The sequence below is a fragment of the Grampus griseus genome, assembly GCF_964374135.1.
Source record: "Grampus griseus genome assembly, chromosome: 6".
Taxonomy (NCBI): domain Eukaryota; kingdom Metazoa; phylum Chordata; class Mammalia; order Artiodactyla; family Delphinidae; genus Grampus; species Grampus griseus.
In genome coordinates, this window is record NC_139000.1 from 5,569,582 (window position 1) to 5,589,910 (window position 20,329).

General features: G+C 55.6%; 1 protein-coding gene across 1 annotated transcript; it reads right to left on the reverse strand.

Moving 5' to 3' along the window:
- Positions 1 to 6,478: 6,478 nt before the first annotated feature.
- PRDM12 (PR/SET domain 12) lies at positions 6,479 to 19,963 on the reverse strand (the record flags this gene model as incomplete). The annotated part of the gene is made up of 5 exons (XM_082656402.1): positions 6,479 to 6,891; positions 8,275 to 8,386; positions 16,137 to 16,292; positions 17,777 to 17,967; positions 19,741 to 19,963. The coding sequence occupies 5 exons, from the start codon at positions 19,961 to 19,963 to the stop codon at positions 6,479 to 6,481; spliced, it is 1,095 nt and encodes a 364-aa protein (XP_082512528.1).
- Between the last annotated feature and the right edge of the window lie 366 nt (positions 19,964 to 20,329).

Below are 20,329 nucleotides of genomic sequence, written 5' to 3' on the forward strand. Positions count from 1 at the left end.
CAGCCGCTCCGCGGCATGTGGAATCTTCCCGGACCGGGGCACAAACCCGTGTCCCCTGCATCGGCAGGCGGACTCCCAACCACTGCGCCACCAGGGAAGCCCCTCCCAGTGTGATTTTAATTGCTGATCAGGTCTAACATTCACCACTTCTTCCCATATCCTTCTACCTCCCCATCTGTGCATGTCCAGGGCCATCTCCCCAAGCCGATCAATGTCATCTCTCACCTGGGCATCACCACCTAACTCAGCTCCCTAATTCTGTGTTTGCCCCTCCTACCACCCAATGTCCATACAGCAGCCAGAGGGAGCTGAACTTATCTACGGAACAGGAAGAAACCCACAGACATAGAGAACAGACTTGTGGTTGCCAAAGGGGAGGGGGAGAGTAGGAGAAGGATGGGTTGAGATTTGGGGATTAGCAGATGCAATCCCCAGATGCAATTATATATAGAATGGATAAACGACAAGGTCCCGCTGTATAGCACAGGGAACTACATTCAATATCCTGTAATAAACCATCATGGAAAAGAATAAAAATTAATAAATAAGTCTTTTAGGATACTCATAAATAAATAAATAAATAAAAACAGATCAGATTAAACCACTTCCTTGCTTAGAACACTTCTGGCAGCTTCCCTGTACACAAGAATGAAATCCAAACTCGCATTTCCCTGGCCCTGCCCATCTCTGACCTAATCTGCTCTATTACTCACCACAGACGCTGCAGCCAGAGGCGCTGGCCCCAGGACCTGCGTGCTTTCGGTGCTCTCTGCATGGAATGCTCTTCTCCCAGTCTTTGTGTAGCTGGCTGCTCTTCCTCACTTAGATCTCCGCTCAGATATCACCTCCTCAGAGAGGCCTTCCCTGACTACCTTATCTGGAATAATCCTCAGTCCCTCTTTTACCACTTGATCCTGTTTTATTTCTTGTCACTGAATTTTCTTTTTGTTTGTTTGTTTGTTTATTGCAGTCTTCCTCCACTAGAATGGGAATACTCTGAGAATAGGGCCGTTATCTATTTTGTTCATCTGGTACCTAGAGGGCAACCGTAAAACATTTGTCGAAAAAATGACATATATTTACTCACCATGTATCTTCCCCACAGGGTATAAGCCCTGCAAATGCCCAGACTTCTTGTTCACTGTCCAGTCCCTAGCACTGTCTGGGTACAGAGTAGGCTCTTTTATTAACCATATCTTCCATGGTAGTCTGATGTTTGGACATTTTGGGGCTTCCCAGAGCCTGGAAGGACTGCCCCTTCCAGGGTTAGCTGATCCCTAGAAATGGTAAACAACTGGCCCAGGAGTGTGCCTTTTGAATGCAAACCAATCAGTCCAGAGCCCATGCCCTCCACCACCTCTTTTACGGGGCTCTCAGACTCTGGACCCCTATGCGCCTGCCCTAACCCCCCCAGGGCCCTGTACCAGACAACTAGGGACAGGCCCTGTGCCTCAGAGCCTACTGAGATTATTCAAACCAGCCAATCCTAAACCTGCTTCCCCTGCTTCCCCTGGTCCTTCCTTTTGGAAACCCCAGCAAAGGCTCTTTCCCACATTTTCTCCTCATTCCCGCTGCCTTCTGATCGGCCCCCCGTGTGCTTCCCCATGGGCTCTGCGTGGTGCGCCGTGCCTCCTGTTTCTAGGCAATCTTAAGTATGCTGAACTTCTCCCTTCAGGACAGTCATTTCCATGTTTGCATGTCTTGCCATCCTTGATTAAAACACATCCCGGGCACCCTTAGAACAGCACTCAATAAATGTTTGTGGAACGAATGAATAAACTTATTCGGCAAGCATTTCTGGAGCATTTCCTGCCCCAGGCATCAAGGTGCTCGGTCAGGAGCTCAGGTTTGGGGGGTGGGGGGCGGGGAGGACAGAAAAGGCCTCCTGACAGCAGCGGCAGATGAGTGAGCCTTGAAGGAAAGGAACTACTGACACTGGGGAGCGGGTTGAGAGGGACAGATGAACTTCAAGTGAAAGTAAACAACAAGGAAATCTTGAAAAGTGTGAAAACAGGCAGCAGGAACGCTCGGGCCCTGCGCTCTTGCCCGATCCTGATCTACCCACTGGCTTCACCTTGTGTTCCATGAAATGGTAAAAGTAACTGCAGAAGTTTTCTCTTTTTTTTTTGGTCGTGCCACGTGGCTTGTGGGATCTTAGTTCCCCGACCGGAGATCGAACCCATGCCCCTGGCTGTGGAAGCATGGAGTCCTAACCACTGGACCGCCAGGGAAGTCCCTTTTTTTTTTTCTTCAGAAAATTTCTATTCAGAGATGTGCACAAAGATTTCTGCCCAAGGACCCTCATCAGAGTATTACCTTCTCCTGAAAACATAGAAATAGCCTTGATATCTGCGGCAGTTTTTATACACGGCCACAGAATTTTTGCTGAGTCTTCAATTAAGAAGTGCAGTCAGAGCCTCCTCGTCTTGCATCTGGGCAGGCTTGTGACTGCTTCGATAGCTAGCGCATGTCAGAAGTGCCTCTATGGGACTCCGAGGACTGGTCAGAATAGATCATGCAGCTTCCACCTGGTTCTCCTGCAAACACCTGCCCCTGAAGCCCTGAGACAACATGCGCGAAGTCTGACTTCCCTGAGGCAGCCATGTTGTAGGAAGCAGTCAGGATGGGTGCTAACCAGCTACCAGCCATAACCTTTCCCACCCCTCGCGGCCACACATCCCAGCAGACCAGATTCAAGGTGGGAAGGAAGCTGAAAGCTTAGGATATTTGTTCTTCCGCTTCAAGAGATCTGAGGATAATGGCTATAGGAAAGGGCAGGAGAAGAGGAGATGGACAGCTGCCTTAGATGCCCTCTGGGGGATGTCCAGTGAGGTAGGCGATAGAAGCAGCTACAACCCTTCTTACCCACCAAAGGCATCCATATGCTAACAACAGCTCCCATTTATTGAGCACTTACTACGTGCCAGATACCGAGCCATGTACTTTATTCATTAATTTATATTATCCCACCTAATCCTCACAGTGTCCTGAGGAGCTAAGTATCACCCCATTTTTCATTTGAGGAACTTGAGACACAGAGCCATTAATTGACTTGCCCGAGGTCACACAGCTAGTGAACGGCCGAGCAGGGTTTCAAACACAGACCAGTGGCCTCTATCTAGAATCCTCTACACCTGGAGGTCCTGAACCATGCAATAAAAAAGGCATCTTGATTGAAAAGGAAGAAATAAAACTGCCTTTATTCACAGACAACATGATCATGTACATAGAAGTCCTAAGGAATCTACCCCAAAAACCTACGAGAATGAATAAGTGAGTTTTGCAAGCTTGAAATATACAAGGACAATTTACAGTGCTGGTCTACACTGCATCCCTATGGCATACGCAGCAAGCCCTTCTGGCCGAATCTGCAGGCTGACTGGGCGGTGGTGTGGCCTGCTGGTCATGAGCATCGCTTCTAAGGTCAGTTGCCATGGTGAAACCTGCTCTGCCACTCATTGGCTGAGTGACACGGGCAAATGACTTCCTCTCTGCCACAGTTTTCTCATACTTCAAATGGACTTTAATAGAGCATGGGGGAGAAACAAGAAAAAAGAGTACCAAGCTCATGGGTTCACGGGGAGGATTCCTGGAATGCACGCATGTAAATCTCTAAACCCCAAAATGACTGTGGCTGTGTTTGCATGCCTTTGTGGGGAGGAGGGGGCGTGCACTCTTGGGAAAGGGGCCCGAAGCCTCTTCTGGGAATGGGAGCAAGGTAGATTAGGCTTTGAGTACCAGGCCTCCCACCAGCGTGCAATTCTTCAGAATGATGATTCCTATCTGCTCATCCTAGCATCTCCAGCGCCAGCACACTGCTGGAGGAGAAACAGGTCAGCAGCCAGCAGAGCACGTGCACTTTCGTCTGCAATTACAGCCTGCTGCCACCAGGTGGGTTCTGGAGCCCGCGCTGCGGCCCTGTGAACTGTAGCTGAAACTTCACAGAATTACCTAGAGAGCGATTTAGATTTTTGATCAAGGGCCCCACTGACTTCTCTGAAGTCTGACACCTGCACTGCAGTGAGAGAAGGGTAAGGCCAGGGGCCACCAGAGGCATCTGAGGCCTCATGGTGAAGAATCAAAGGAGAGGCAAGATTTGTAATGGGAGGAGGGGCAGTACCAAGGGTAACATCCCCCACTAGCCCAAGGAGGAAACCCCAGACCCTAGATGGGACCTACCAGTGGACACATCAAGTGTACATCTCTGCCTGTGCCCCCATCTGCCAGGGTGCAACACCAGTCCCCCTGAAGCTCCAAATGGGAATACCTGAAGCTCCAAATGGGGATGGTCTGTGTGTACAAGTGTGAATTCCAGTGTCTTCAGGGGTGTGTGTGTGTGTGTGTGTGTGTGTGTACAGCTAGATGAGGGTGCACAGAGAGGTGTGCCTGAGGGATGTCAGTGGGTTGGAAGGGTGACAGCCTCACAGCCTTACATGCCGGAGCACAGGTGAGAACTCACACTTCCCAGTTTGTACACCTCCTCCTGGTCAGGAGGTCCTGGAGAGGAGAGCCAGGGCCTGGCCCTACATTGATGGCCTCCTTGCTCTTTGGTCTTCCTCAAGGAGGGTCTGGAAATGGGTGCCCAGAGCATTTGGAAATTCTAGGCTTTGGGAGTGCACGTGGCGCCCATCGTGGTCCACCCACACTGGCTGCTTGGATTCCTCAAGTTGTCCATGAAAATGAAAAAAAAAAAAGTAAGTAAAGATTTGGGGCAGTAACAAAGCAAGACACTGATATTTGAGAGTCAGCTGGAAACCACGAGGAATCTGCCAGCCCCGTGGGAGATTTCTGATTGCTCTGTGCTGTGGTCATCTCTCTGGGAGCTGACACCCAGCTGTGCCAAGGGTGACTTTCAAAACCAGTAAGTGGGGCTTCCCTGGTGGCGCAGTGGTTGAGAGTCTGCCTGCCGATGCAGGGGACACAGGTTCGTGCCCCGGTCTGGGAAGATCCCACATGCCGCGGAGCGGCTGGGCCCGTGAGCCATGGCCGCTGAGCCTGCGCGTCTGGATCCTGTGCTCCGCAACGGGAGAGGCCACAACAGTGAGAGGCCTGCATACCGCAAACAAACAAACAAATAAACAGTAAGTGGAACAACTCTTCCTGCCCCCTCTCCAACTTCTAGACATTTTTCCTTTTCCATATTTCCTTTTCCTTTTCCATATTTCCTTTTCATGCAGACAAAAGCGTCAATCCATTCAGATGCTAAGTGATAAATGTTCCAAGTAATTTTTATTTTAGAATACAAGAGAGGTACAAATGTATTTACAGTTGTACATATACAATCAAATAATATATATCACAGTTTCGTAAATATCATTTTAGATAAATATTTACAAAGTTAAAGTGACCATTTTCTGGAAGTAGAACACAAGTTTTTGAAAATTCTATACATTTTGTACTTTTCATTAATATTATAATGGTTTATTTTACAAAACGCCCTACAGGAATTCTAGTAAATGACTGCAAGGTGGGAAAGGCGACACCAGAGGGCGCCCACGGCCGGAGCTTGGGGAAACTTGGGACAGAACAAGGGCGGAACCTCCCGGGATCCCGCACAGCTCGGAGATGCTTTCCGGGCTGAGAAGCCAGTCTTGGCCTCCTCGGGTCGGAGAGTGGCGAGCAGGAGCAGGAAACTTCCTCTTTCCAAGCTTGATGTCAGAGCTGAAGGGGAGGAGGCATTGGTCCAACTCTCTCATTTTACAGACGGGGAAATGGTAAACGGAGGCCCAAAGAAGGGCTAGGCCTTTCCCGGGGTCCCCATAGTGGATTTCCGTTTTGCCTTCATTCTCAGCCTACCTGGCACATTTGTGCCTCGTCCATCCCCAAGGAGCCGACTTTCGGGGGAAGGTGGCCCGAAGGAGAGAAGGGCCCGCTTGGCAGGGAAGGGCAGGTCTCTCCGGCCTCTTCTGGCTGCCCCTGAACCCCTTCAGTCCCCAGATCTCAAGGTCGCGTCCTTAAGTTCTGACGTTGCAAGATACCAGTCTCAGAGGCGGGAGGAGGAGACAGATGCGCGTAGTGCCCGGGCCCGCTGCCCACACTGGGACAGGGAGCTCCAGCCCAACACGCAGCTCTCTGTGGGGGTGGTGAGGGCCCCCTTTCCCCGCTGAGGGCCCTCGGAGACTTTCGGTCCCCTCTCCTGGCACCCACCAGGGGGCTATCAGCCTGGACAGCCGACTCCACAAGAGAAGGGAGACTCAGGGGTGAGGCCGAGCATGGGGATCCCCTGAAGAGGAGGCGGCCGAGCAGCTGCACCAGCTGCGCGGCCCGCGAAAAGGACGTCGCCTCTCAGTGTCCTCATCTGCGAAACGGGGCGAAGAGTGTATGCCTGGGCGTCATTTCTGGGGCGCACCTACAGCGCCGCGTCCGGCGGCCGCGTGCCGCAGGGAGCGCGAGTCGCGAGGGAGAGCAGCCCCGCCGCGCGCCCCGTCGGGCTGGCCGGCGGAGGCGCGCGCGGGCGGGAGCGGGCGCGCCGCGGCGCTCACAGCACCATGGCCGGCAGGTGGTGCGCGGCGGCGGCGGCGGCGGCGGCGGCGAGCGCGGGCGCGTGCGCGTGCGGCGCGGGCAGCGCGGGCGAGTGGGCCTGCAGCGCGGCGCTGGGCGGCCGGTGGCGCGCGCTCTTCTGGTGGGCGCGCAGGCCGGCCAGCTGCGAGTAGGCGCTCTGGCACACCTGGCACTTGTAGGGGCGTTCGCCCGTGTGCAGGCGCACGTGGTTGCGCAACGTGGACGACTGGCTGAAGCGGCGGTTGCAGAAGCGGCACACGAAGGGCTTGTCCAGCGTGTGGATGCGCATGTGCGAGCGCAGGTTGCTGCGCGAGTTGAAGCCGCGGTGGCAGATGACGCAGCGCATGCGGCCCGAGGTGCCAGCCGCCGGGTCCGCCGGGTGGAAGTCCTCTGGCCGCGCGGGCGGGGCCCGGGGGGGTCAGGCGGGGAGGGGGAGAGAGAGAGCAGCCTCGTTAGAACCCGCGCGGCCGCGGCCTGGTCTCCCCGTACCCCTCCCCCACGTGCGCCCCTCCCAGGGCCCAACCGCCTCCGATCGTTGGGTGGCCACTGCTCAGATTGCTGGCGCTGGCAGAGGGGTGGTAGGGGCAGCAAGAGACCTGGCCTGGGATCACATAGGAGCTGGACTCCAGACCATGCTGCGAGATCTCAGGGACTTAGTGACTTCGCTTCGGGAAACCTCAACCTTCTCATCCGTAAAATGGGAAGCTACTACGACCTCACGGGGCTGTGCACGACTACACGAGATGATCACAAAAAACTGACGTCTTTGAAGATTACTCTGTATTGATCACTTTACCTGCCTGAGGCCGGATATGGGGAAGTACCAGGTTTATAGTAACCTTCCATCAATGGTAGTCACTGTTATAACTCCTCCTCTCTCCCCAAAACCTTTCATTTATTCATCCCACAAATATTTACTGAATGCCAACTATGTACCAGTGAACTGCACCTCACTTTTCTCATCCCTGAAATGGAAGTAATAATAGCATCACGCCCAAAAGGTTGCTGTAAGGATCAGAGAAATGGTTTGTGAAACATTAGCTGCAGAGCAAGCTCTGGATAAACAGTAGCTCCTGAGCCTCAGGTTCATCCTCTAAAAATAAGGATAACCAAATATCACAAGGGTTTTATGAGGACCCATGTGGGATGACACCTGTAGAAGGTTTAGCCCAATACTTGGCAGGAAATAGGTCTTGAGCAAATGGTCTCTACCGTGATACCAGCGCCCCACCCCACCCCGCTGCAGCACACACACAGGCACACTCTGCTCTGCCTTCATTCAACAGGTTTATACTGAGCACCTACTCTGGGCCAGGCTCAGCACCTGGGACAGGGCAGGGAAATGTGGACTGTGAAAGCTGGAAGGGAGCTTAGAGATCATCGCGCCCAACATCCTTCCTTTACAGGTGGGTAAACTGAGCCATTTCCTAAGATTGCACAGCAGAACTGGGACTCAATCCAGTCTCCTACTGCCTGGCCAGTTGCTTCTCCACCACACGCTGCTGCTGCCTCCACCCAATCTGCCCCCAGACAGTCTGTCTTGTCCAGAATCAGAACTGTCTTCCATCTATGCCTGGACCATGGCAGCGGCTCCAGGGTCATTGGCCTCCTTGAACCAGTAAGTCCCATGTGCTTGATGCTGCTGGACGAGGAACCAGGGTCCCCAGAGGCCAGGAGCCTCCCTGCCAAACACACACACACACACACACTCACTGTCTCTCTCTCTGGCTTCCGTGGCTCCCTTGTCATTGTGGCCTCATGGGGACTACCTACCATGCTTGTTCTTTTTCTGCTCCTCCCCCAGCCCGGGCACACCAGGGATCCCCAGGAAGGTGTTGTGTGAGTTTCCATACCACACCAGCAGCTCCTGGTCTGGAGGGATCATCTGTAGGGAAGGAGGCAAAAGGAGATCAGGAAGGCAGCAGCCCGGGGTCGGGGGGGGGAGGTTTCCCTCACAGCCAGGAGGGGCTGTCCTGGTGCCCACCTTGGAGATGTGGATACAGTCTCAGCCCCAAGAAAGGCACACTTGGGTCCCTTTCCTCCAAGCTATCCCCGGCAAGCTTCACAGACATGGAAGGCCTTGAGTTGCTCTGCCCCTCTGCCCCCCTCTGCCAGGACTTCTCACTGTCGCTGTCCTGGCTCTGCTGCTGGGACCAGAGCTGTCTCCTGGCCACACAGGAGCTCCCAAACTGACAGCAATGGAACAGAAACCTTGCCGCAAGCAGAAGTAAAGGAAGAAGGAAAGCTAGAAAACTTCTCATTTCTCTCCGAGGGGAAGCAGAGTCAGCCAGCCCTCAGGTCTGTGGGGCTGAGCCAGACGTTCCCAAGGATAGTGGCCTGCGGGGCACCCTGTGGTTCTCGGTTACACCCTGCCTGATGATGTTCTGGAAATATCTCTTATCCAGAGCAACCACGAGGCAGCGCCACGTCACATACCCTTCTCTCCCCATCACAGGGCTCTGACTCCCTGTACGCAGCTAAAAAAGAAGCATTCAGTTCCGTGAACACCTCCACCTCCGGAAATACTGGGGCACACAGCCTTAAACAAGATTCGTTTGCCATGTCCTAGGTCTACGGCAGAGAACTCCACAAATGGTGACAGGGCTTTGCTGCTCCCAGGGGAGGACTGCCCCAGGGAAACGGTGCCCGCGGTCAGGAGGGAGGGCTTTGCAGTGACAATCCAGGGAGGCAGTGGAAGGCCTGCTCCTGAGGTGAGGCTGACCCCGCCCTCTGGGACAGCCCAGGGGCCCGCCACACCTTTGGTGGAAGCCAGTTATTCCTCAAAGCAAAGAACCTTCAGGCTCCAGCCAGCTAGAGCAAATGAGAGAGGGGAAGGCCCATCGCCTCCCAAGGCCTGGACCCCGGAGGAGCTAGCTGTGGCACCCACCCTGGGGGTCACTCTCTGATCTGCCCAGAGAAAGGTGGATGCCGCCCCCCCCCCGGGCAATGGCTGGCTTGTTTTCCTGGTGGGTTTTCTTTTAGTTGAAGTACAAAAGGTCACACAGGACTCCATCTAGGGCTGTCTGAAATCACACCAGAATAGGGCCCTTCTCCTTGGCCTCCACGGTCACAGAGAAAGCCCCCGCCCCTTCCCTTTTTTTCTGGCCTGAAGACCCCCGATCTGCTCGCCACACCTTCCTTCCTCTGGTCAGAGCCAGGAAGAGCCTCAGAGCATCACAGCCAGCCAGCCCTGCTGGACCCTGAAAGGAGAGGGAAGCAGAGACAGGAGGGGGCGGGAGAAGGGAAGCTCCAGGGGGCCTAGGCAACGTCCATCCTCATAAGACTCATCCAGGGGTCACTGTGCCCCTTCCCAACAGACCCTACAGCCCACGGGGTGTCACATCAAGCCTCAGGGACAGTGAGTGACGAAGAGCCGGGCGGAGGGTGCCACACCAGCTCGGACTGACGGGGTTTAAATATGGAAAAACCAAATGCAGCCCCGGAACCCAAGGAAAATCAGGCAGCGCGTCAGAGAAAGCAGGCAGGTTAGAATCTGGCCCCACAGCGAGAGTCCTCGAGGCCTCTCTGGTCATTCATAGTCACGGCCGCTGTAAAGGAGGCCAGCGGGGGTCAGAGCTGGAGGCCCTGCTGGAGAAAGGGTGGAGCTGAGAGAGTTTTGTGAACCCCTTAGAAAAGAGGGTGATGGAGCTAAAATATTCAAGGTAAATTCACCGTGAAGGAAGCTGCTGAGAGATGGTGCCGGTGGGCCCTCGGTCGCCAGGTCCCTGGGTGACCCTAGGCAAACACTCTGTCTCTCTAAGCTTGTCTCCTGAAGTGAAGGGGGGTGGAGAGCATGATCCCTGAGGCTCCCCCAACTCTAGGACTCTGATTATGTCACCTCTGACATTGTCCCAACCCCTGGCTTCAATTCTCAGACGACAACAGATATTTATACATCACGGTTCTTCTAAAGCAATCAACCCCTTGTCCAACTGTCTGTACACTCCCCTTCCTTCCGGAGACTGTTCTGCTGAGGTTCCTGGCTCAGGGCCTGGGCTCACACACGTCGGGGTCCACTTGGGCTCCCCACCTGCTGAGTGTGTCACTTTGGGCAAGGTGCCTTCTGCCACTGGTCCTCAGTTTCCTCAACTGCAGAACAGGGACAGCCCCTTCTGTAACCTCACAGGGCGCTTGTCCGGGCTCCACGGGGCCACGCACTTAAAGCTGTTTGTCCTATTTTCCGAGAGCTCGTCAACCGCTCAGAGAAGCTGGCAGCCATCTCTGGGACATAGGGTCCTTCAGTGACCATCAAGAGCGCAGGCTGGGGACTTCCCTGGCGGTCCAGCGGTGAGGACCCAGTGCTTTCACTGCTGAGGGCCTGGGTTCAATCGCTGGTCGGGGAATTAAGATCCCACAAGCCGCGCGGCGAAAAAAGAAGAAAGAAGAACAGGCTGGGCCCACATGCTCCCAGGACACCAGTGCCCCTCCGGTGCCACCTCTTCCCTGGCCCATCTGCCCGGGGGGCGGGGAGCACAGTTGTGGGATGACAGGTTCAGCAAGTCGCCAGTGGGAGCTGCATCTCCACCCCCAGACATGCAGTCTGGGAATCAAGTATCTAAGTCAACACCGGCCTTTTCATTTGAATTGACTAACAATTATTATGAAATATAAAACAGATATAACAGCAACAACAATCACGGTGGTGAATGAGAAGCCAAGAACGAACTCTGAATATTATTATTGAAAGTGATGGTTGGGAATCATATTTTTAAAAGAAGAACTTTAATACTGACTGCTTCAATATAGGCTGAGCCATGTATTTACTAACACATTTTTCAAATGTACTAAAAATTTTACTAGTGCATGTTTTTGTTGTTGTTGTTTGCAGTACGCGGGCCTCTTGTGGCCTCTCCCGTTGCAGAGCACAGGCTCCGGACGCGCAGGCTCAGCGGCCATGGCTCACGGGCCCAGCCGCTCCGCGGCATGTGGGATCTTCCCGGACCGGGGCACGAACCCGCATCCCCTGCATCGGCAGGCAGACTCTCAATCACTGCGCCACCAGGGAAGCCCGCTAGTGCATTTTAAAAATTAAAACAGTGATACAGACACAAAGCAGTATATAAGGAAAAGTAACTCTCTCTCCCACTCAGGGCACCCAGCCACTGTGGCCGGTTTTCTGCACATCTTTCCTCAGAAGGGTTTGTCGTTTTGAGACCAGTTTTTTTTTTAATGATGATTTAAGGTGCATGAGGAACAGCATGACGGAGCGGAGTGACTTTCATTTTCTACAAGATGCATCTGATTTTTTAAGAATTAATGAGCACATATTACGTTTATACAAAAAAATATTTTTTAAAGAGAGAAAATCTATTAAAAAGAACCTACTAGAATTGAGAATGACACGCATCCCCAGACAACAAGAAGCCTCCGGCTGTAAGGCAGCGCTGGGGAAGGCGGCCTCACCCGCACAGAGGCCGGGCACTAGAGTCTCTCTCTGCCCTTCAGAGCTCTGGGAAACCAGCAGCAGCTCCTGGCCTGGACCTCTGGCATCTGCTTGCTCCCAGACACCCCTCATGCAATGACCCCAGAGATGGAGACCAGGAGTGCCGGGGAGACCCACAGCCTCTTCCCTGAGATCTTAGTACCGTTGTCCAGAGGCTGCCAGGGTCTCATCAGCCAATCACCTAAGAGCAAAGAACGGCCACGGTCCCGTGCAGGCCTCCTCAGTAGCCCTGTTTCTTTATGGCCAACACTCTGGCCTGGCCCAGCCAGGGCTTTCCACGGGGGCTCGGAGAAGGAGAATCAGCTACTCATCTACTTTTCTGGGGATCCGAGACTGGCTCAGGGTACACAATAAACACAGCAATTGCCAAAGAAATGAATCCTGTCCCATAAAATCCACATCGTCAAGACACGGGGTGAGTATCAGCGCCTGACTCCTTGGTTGACAAATTATATAATCTCCCAACTGGTGCCTCTTCACCTTCCCTGTTGGCCCAGAAGTTCTGTCCTGACCCTTTTCTGAATTTTTATTATCAGTTGAAAACGTTTGGGGGTTTTGGTTTGTTTTCCTAATAGAAATTCATGTCACAGTATTGAACGTGCTCCCAGGAGGCTCTGATGTCCTCCCCGTCCTCCCGGTGGTACAGAAGCCCTCGTCTAGAAGGACCTCAGTGTCATCTGGACGAATATCAATTTCCATTGTACCACAGATGTCCCAACACACCAATTAATAGAGTTCCAGCAAAGAGATATTGGCCAGGGAGGTCCCATGGCGTGGTGACCAAGGGCTCCACCGTGGGGTCCCACAGGTCTGGATTCAAATCACAGCTCAACAGTCTCCCAAGATCTCCCTGAACCTTAGTTTCAACGTCATTAAAACAGGGATAGTGATAGCACCAGACTGAGTGGATTCGATTTTTTCAAAGTCGCTAAGACCCTTAGCACAGTGCTGGCACGTGGTAACTGCTCCGTAGACGGTAGCATCATTAATTATGCTTATTATTAAAAACCGAAGTGCCTAACTGCACCCATCGGTGAGTAAGATCAAAAGGAAAATGGTGCTTTGCCCTCACAGAGCTAAGAAAAAGAGAGATGGGGCTATGAGGCTCCAGGGGAAAAAAAAAAACCAAAACAAACCTCAATTGCCTGAAATGAGAAGCAAAGCAGCTGAAAGAAAAAGCCCACGCTTCAGGGCACAGCCATTTGCCAAAACCTCGGGAGGGGAAAAGCCTGGGAATTCTCTTCCCAGTTCCAAAATGCAAAATTTTCATAGCTTATTCCTAAATCGTTTTCTTGTGTTGAGTTTTGGGGTCAAAGTTCTTGCTTCCCTGGGGCAGCTGGTTTCTTTGCCGGTTTTGTTTTCTTGGGAGAAAAAGGTCCGTGGGTCCATTTTCAACCCAGCCCCCATCACCTGGAGAAAGACTTATTCATTCAACATTTAGTGCCCATTTGCAATGTGCTGGGCACTTTCTAGAAATGTCATTTTAGGCACCTGAGGTTGAAGATAGCGAGGGGAGAGCCTGGGATAACATGTTGGTAGATCTGCCTAGGAATTCTGCACAGACTGGCCGGCCTGGAGAGCCATCACCCTCGTCTCCCTTTGGACGGCTGTTAATTTCGTATTTGTGGGAAATCTTAGCGCAGCCGTAGTATATTCTGCTTGCTGAATGAAGATGTTTCTTCTCACTTTTTTTTGGCAAGCAATGGGTTACTGTTATGAAACATACACAGTGGTTCTGAGTGACGGAAAGATTAAGAAAACAGGTCATGGCACAGACCCTTCTTGGCTCACACACACGCGCAGAACAAACAGCCCACGAATTCGAGAGGCGTCCGGGGAGTGGCCTGGAGCAGCAGAAATGTCTTCTGGACAAGCCCTGCTGCACGGTGCTCACACACAGCTGGTCCGGTAAGTGGCATCTGACATTTTGACACACGGCTTTAAGAAAGTTGCCACCAGGAAAAATGTACCTAACTTCACTTATTAAAAGTAAAGTGGGCGGTATTTTGCGTTTCCTTATTCGTCACTCCGGCACTCGGCTTGCTAACTCTGTGAAAGCATGAAGAGCTAAACCGGTGGTATCTACTTATCTTGATCATATATGGTAGATTTTCCCAATCCTCTTTTTTCAACTTAAATTCCTGATCAGATGTCGATGACTTTTAAAAAAATCTTATAAACTTAGATTCCTCCATGGAGATGCACTTCAGCCACCTTGTCCTCCGACTCTGAATCTCTGTACAAACGTCTATTAATATTTCCTGACTCTGTTCAGCTCTCCTCAGCCATGTGACCTGAACAGCAAGATGAGACTCAGGCCTCCGCATCCGACGCCGTGGGGAGTCCTTTTGCCAAAATCATACCAGCATCCTTACCCTCTCTCCTGTGTGTAAGCATGTGTGTGTGTGAGCGTGCGTGTGTCTGCGTGGAGGGATGGAATGATTGGGTGTCCCCCATCTCATCTGTTTCAGGGGGGCCGGGAAGCAGTGTGCAGATGTGAGGACATGTGTGAGGTGGAGCGGGTAAAGGGGGGCGCTCTCTGCCAGGGGTGAGGTTCAGTCACACATGAGGCTGACCCTAGGATGTCTAAGGGGAGGCCCTTGCTCCCATAGGGTGGCAGCCCAGCCAACAGTCTCAGGAAACACCTCTGTCCTCAGCCTGGGCCACCGTCAGTCCTATCCTCGCACTGTCCCACCTCACCTGAACCCCAGTCCAAGAACGGCTCACCTTTCTTTTTTTTTTCTTTTGTGCCGCACAGCTTTCGGGATCTTAGTTCCCTGACCAGGGATTGAACCCAGGCCCCAGCAGGGGAAGCACCGAGTCCTAACCACTGGACCTCCAGGGAAGTCCCAACCTTTCTTTACCCCTCTTGGTTCTCCTGAGGTCCAGCCCTTGGCTGGACCACACCAGGGCCCAGGCAAAGGCCATTCTGTTGTCACTCCTGGAAGATTCCCAGGGGCCTGGTTATTGAGGGACAACTGTCCAGTGCCCCTTGGGGCCTTAGAAAGACATGGGGCTCTGAGTTACAGGAAGAAAACGGACTAAAGGAAAGGAGAGTCATCCTCTGGCCTGGGGCGGGGGGCTCCTTCAGAACACCCCCAAACTCAGCCAAGCCTAGCCGTACCCCAAGGGGCACCGTGCTTCTCCCTCCACAGAGGAGCAGAAGTGTGGGGTCCAGAGGACTACTGGGGGAAGAGCCCCACCACCCGTGCAGAGCACTCGCCACCAACCCGCCACAGGGAAGCTGGGCTGCCTGCCCCGTCCTGGGCTGGACGCTGAGCAAATGTCCTGCCAAGAGACAACGTGCAGGGAGGGTCCTCACAGCATGGCTGCCTCGGCTACCGCCTCCCGGCTACCACCACTCGGCCTGCTCTGTGCTCTCATCATCTCCCCGAACACCGTGAGCCTGTCTGCCTCTGCCCGAGCGTTTCCCCACTGGGGACACCTCCTTTCCCCATCCCGCCTGAACCTCTCCCTGCCCTGGGCCTGGCCAGCTCCTCTGACAGCCCCTCCCACCCACCCCGGGATATGCTATTTAATCTCTCCCTCTCTCTCTCTCTCGTCTGAGAAGCTTCGCCCAGCTCAGACATTAGTGTTAGCGTCCCTCACAAACGCCCATGGAAGCCGCTGAGTCTGCCACTCATCAAGTGAGACCCAGCACACTGGAGGTAATCACAGAACCCTCCCTTGTGGATTCAACACGTGAGGATTAGATACGGTAATGCGCATACAGTGTCTAGGAAAAGCCTGACAAGTGATCAGGATGCGATAGCTGAGGTTAGAGTCGCGCGTGGTCCACCCGTCACTGGTGGCGGGCAAGGCACAGCCAAAATGCTGCCGACACAACGCCCTCTCTCCCCCCCAGATGCTTTCCCTGGGCCGCCTTCTGGTGTCTTTCCCTCTGTATTTCTATGGCTTCTCAACCCCAGCACCCCCTCAGCAGTTATCCGGGGACCCCAGTGGAGGTGCACATGAGATTCACGATGGCATAAAGTGGAAAGTTCTGTCCTTTCTGATCTACGGCAGAAAGCTTGCCCTGGAGGTCGTGCTCCCAGAGACAGTGATGCATGGGCCTCAGTCCTCCAGCCTGGGCAGGGCCAGCTGGGCCAGCGCGTACGCCCCTCTCTCCACCTCAGTCCCCCGCCCCCGCCAGCTGCACGCGCCGCCCCCACATAGCAGCGCATACACTCACCTCAGCGGCTTTGTAGAAGATGCTGGTGCCGATCTGGACCACCTCCAGGTTCTGCTCTTGTTCGTTACGTGCGCACTTGATGTAGGTCATCCAGCTTCGGTGGTCCTCCTGGCTGGCGTCGATGAAGTAGCGCACCGTGCCATCCTCGTTGAACACCTGCGCGCAGGTGAATCGGGGGCCAGGTGAGGCGGGGCTGTGTCCTGTGTGCCGCCCGTGGCTAGGGCTATGGGCCCCAGGCTGGGCACATCCACACGCTCTCTCTCTCCATCCTCACAACAGCCCCAGGAAGTGGACGCAGCTATTATTGTCTTGGTTTTCCAGCCGGTGAAAGGGAGGCTCAGAGCAGTACAGTGACTCGCCTGAGGCCAGCTGGCTAGAAGTGGCCAACAGGGAGTCAAGTCTCCAGGGCCCCACAGGCTCCTGCTGCCACGTCCTCCCCATCCCCAGATGCAAAGCATCTCCAAGAGATCACTGAGCGCACAAAGTGACGTCCACTCCAGCTAGTTCTCCGGGGATGCGGAGGTGCTCCCCAAAGCCGCAGAGAGCACTGGCCAGGACCTCAGCGGGGGACACAGAAGAGCCTAGAAAGGGAAGGCTGGCTCACTGTGTCACCCTGGCCTGGCCCAGGCCCCCTTTGTGGGAGCTACCAATAGTACTCAGAAACCAAACTGGACCCCAACTTCCTAACCCAGCAACAACTGGAGATGGGAACCACGGCCCAGGCCTCCAGAGGTGGGAGGAGGTGAGGTTAGGAGAGGCCTCATGGCCCTCTGCTCTCTTCCTCTGATCCTGTGACCAGGTGCAGGATTTGGCCCATTCCTCTCCTTAGTGGCCTGCCCGGTGGTGGGGAGCCATGGAGGAAGGAGGAGAAATGACATTAGGGAGAGGGTGCCTCAGCCTGGCCTCCTCAAGGTGAGACCCCCGAGAGGAGGAAGTGCTCTGGGCGGGGCTTTGTCCCGGGGGGGCCGTCCCTGGCATCTGGCACCGTTGTGGGGGAGGAGGGTCAGAAGAGCCTGGATGGAAGGTCAGTTTCCGTCTGTAAAATGGGAATAATAACTCGTGGGGCTGCTGAGAACATCTGGTGGAGAGAACATCTGGTGGAACGCAGGCCCGCGCTCAGAAAGCCGCTTGCCGGTTAATCGGTGCTCATTTCCAATGCCGCTATTCTGCTTGGCTTGGGAAGCCCGACTGCCAAGGAGCACAGGCTCCCTTCATCCTTCCTTCCAGCCACCCTCACCCCAAGGCCAGGGCTGGCTTTGAGGGGCTTTCCTTGCTGCTTCTGGAGTGAGGGAGAGAATGCAGGTGGCTGGGCGGTGGCTCCCAGGAGTGGCTTGCCAGCTCTCCGTGGGACCCTGGGCAAAGGACATGGCCTCTCTGGGTCTCCGTGCCCTCCTCTAAGAAGCGGACCTAACAACGGACGTGATCCCTAGGGCCGGCCAGAGGAGAGCGCCTTCGCCTCGCGATTTGGGGAGGAACCTCCAGGCATCAGGCGGTAGGATCCGGCCTCAGGGAGCGTCAAGGCCTGGCCCAAGGCGCCCGCAGCTTCCAGCGAGGGCGGAAGTAGCGGCCGGACGCCAGGGCCCCACCCGAAGCCCGCAGCCCGCAGCCCCGCAGCCTGCAGCCCCGCAGCCCGCGCGTACCTCCCACATGAGGTTGTTGTTCTTGCAGATGTCCACGTGCTCCGGGGCGATGACGCGGCCGGTGAAGGGGCCCATCTCTGTGCCCGCCTTGATCCACGTCTTGGAGAAGATGCCGAGGCCCTCGCCGGGGATGGAGCTCTGCGCGATGATCACCTCGGCCGGCAGCACCAGGCTGGACAGCTTCTGAACCTCTGCGGCCGCCGGGCATGGGGACTGGGTCAGAGCCTGAGGCAGGGGAGGCCCGGCTCTTCCCCGGGGGTGGAGGCTCAGCGACCCGAGTCTCGTCTGATTGCAACCCGGGGACCCTCCGAAAGCAAGGGGTGCTTTGGGACTCATTTCGAGGAGAGCTTTTTGTTTGTTTGTTTGCGTTTGTTTTTGTTTTTAGTCTTTCCACGAATTCTCAAAGCATCCACAACCTCCCCTGCCCTCCACCCTGGCAAAGTTTAAGAACTACTGAGCCGACCGCAGTGCGTGGCTTTACCAATGGGTAAACTGAGGCCCGCTCCCACGAGGGGGTGACGGCCCAGCCAAGACTCCTTCGCCCTGTCTGGTTCTGGGCCGATCGTGCGTCGCACGGCGCTCACTGCGCGTCGCGGCACCGAGCACAGGGCACTGTCGGAGGACCCAGGACGCGGTCAGGGCTTCTGACTCCTTTCGCGGTGCGGGGTGGGGCGGGCCTCGCGCCCGGGGCGGGCTGGCAGCGCCCGGAAGGGAAGTCTAGTTTCGAGGCGGCGGAAGCTCAAAAGAAACGCGGGCGACGGCGGGCCGTGTCTCGCGCTCTCTGGGTGACCCCGGGCGCGCCTGGGTCCCTCGCTGCCGCCAGGATCCGGGGTGCCAGGAAGGGCAGTGCCCGGATCGAGGCGAGCCGCGCAGTCGCCTCTCTGGGCGGACAAGAGCCGGGGCGGCCCGCAACCTCCGGGGGTGCCCCCGCCTGGTCGCGCAGCCGGAGTGGGAGCGGCGAGGCGCACAGGGGCGGCCTCCGTGTCTTACAAGGTCCCCCTCTAAGCTACCTGGGAAAATACCCGGCCAGCGGGCCAGCTGAAAGGGGGGGTTAAACGGTGTCCATTGCGGCGCGGCCGGCAATTTGTCACGCTGTTAAAGTGATCGCATTCATTCGGCTCCATTCGAAAGAAATTGCTAATTCTAAATTCATTAGCCCTGGAAGAATGCTGTAGCAGTAAATTGTAGCTCAATGCGGAGGGGACTTGTTTAAAAGGGGCCGAGGAATTCCCCTTACAAAAAGGGGGGATTAGATGGTTGACATAGCGTGAATGGAAGTGGAATTAGTCTGCACGGTAAATTAAGAGAGGAACAGAAATCGTAAAGGGGGAAAAGGGGGCGACGCGCAGAGATGCCAGCGCCGGGGAAAGATATTGTTTGCGGGTTGATGAATGAGGAGTAAGAACTTGAGACATCTTAAAGAAAAGAAACTTTTCTTACTCTCTCTTTCTCTCCGTCGCTCTCTCCGCGGCTTTCTCTCCCGTCCGCCCGCCCTCCGCCCCCTCCCCAGCCCCCGCTGCCTTTTAAAGTTCTTGGTTTAAGTGGGAACTTTCGCGGGTCAAGCCCAAGTTAACTAAATGAATTTAAAACCCCTTCTTTTTGAGTCAACTGCTATTACACGCCTAGTAAGGCTTTAAATGCCGGGAACCCGCCGGCTCTAAGCGGTGAGGGGCGGATGGGGAAGCGCGGGGGCGGCGCGCCCGGCCGCCTGGACGCCGAGATCTCTTCACCGTGCCGCGCGGGGTGGAGGTGCTCCCCGCCCCCGGCCCCTCCCCGCCCGGGCTTGGCTGCTCGCTCCCTGGTTCGGCTCGCGGGAAACTGAGTCACACGCAGCATCTGGAACGCCCAGATTGGCGCGAGCTGCTGCGACGCCCCGTGTCCCCGCCGCGTCCTGCGCGTGTGGGCCCGGGAATCAGGGGCCGCGGGGAGGAGGGGACGCGATCGGCCTCGACGGCGCGACTCACCGCCCGAGAAGGACTGCGCCAGGACCTCGGCGGTGAAGGCTGTCTTGGGGCTGGCGTGGTGGCTCTTGTCTTCGAAGAGCTGCTCGCCCAGCACGTTGCGCCAGCGGCCGTACAGGAAGCTGTGCAGGATGTCGGAGGTGATGACCTCTGCCAGCGCCAGCCCCGGCGCCTTCAGCCCTGTCTTGAGCACCAGGGCCTCAGCCGGGAGCACGGAGCCCATCATGGGCGGCCCGGGGCTCGCCGGCGCCGGGGACGGACGGCCGGACGGCCGGGCCGAGGCGGGTATGTGGTGGGCGGGTGGGGAGCACAGGGGCGAGAGAAGAGGGCTGTGATGGGGGAGGACGAGGACGCTGGAGGTAGTGGGAGGCGGGGGGCGGGGTGGCTGGGAGGAAAGTGAACGAGGGGGAGCGAGGCAGAAATGAAGAGAGAGATGGAGAAATCTGCGGAGATAGCAGAGGCGGCGCGGAGGGCTGGAGAGCCAGGGGTGGAGGCGGAGGCGGGTGCGAGGAGGGGGGCGGTGCGGGGTGGGTGGGAGGCGGGTGGCTTCAGAGAAACGGCGGCCAGGGGCTCTCGGCCGCGCGCTCGCCTC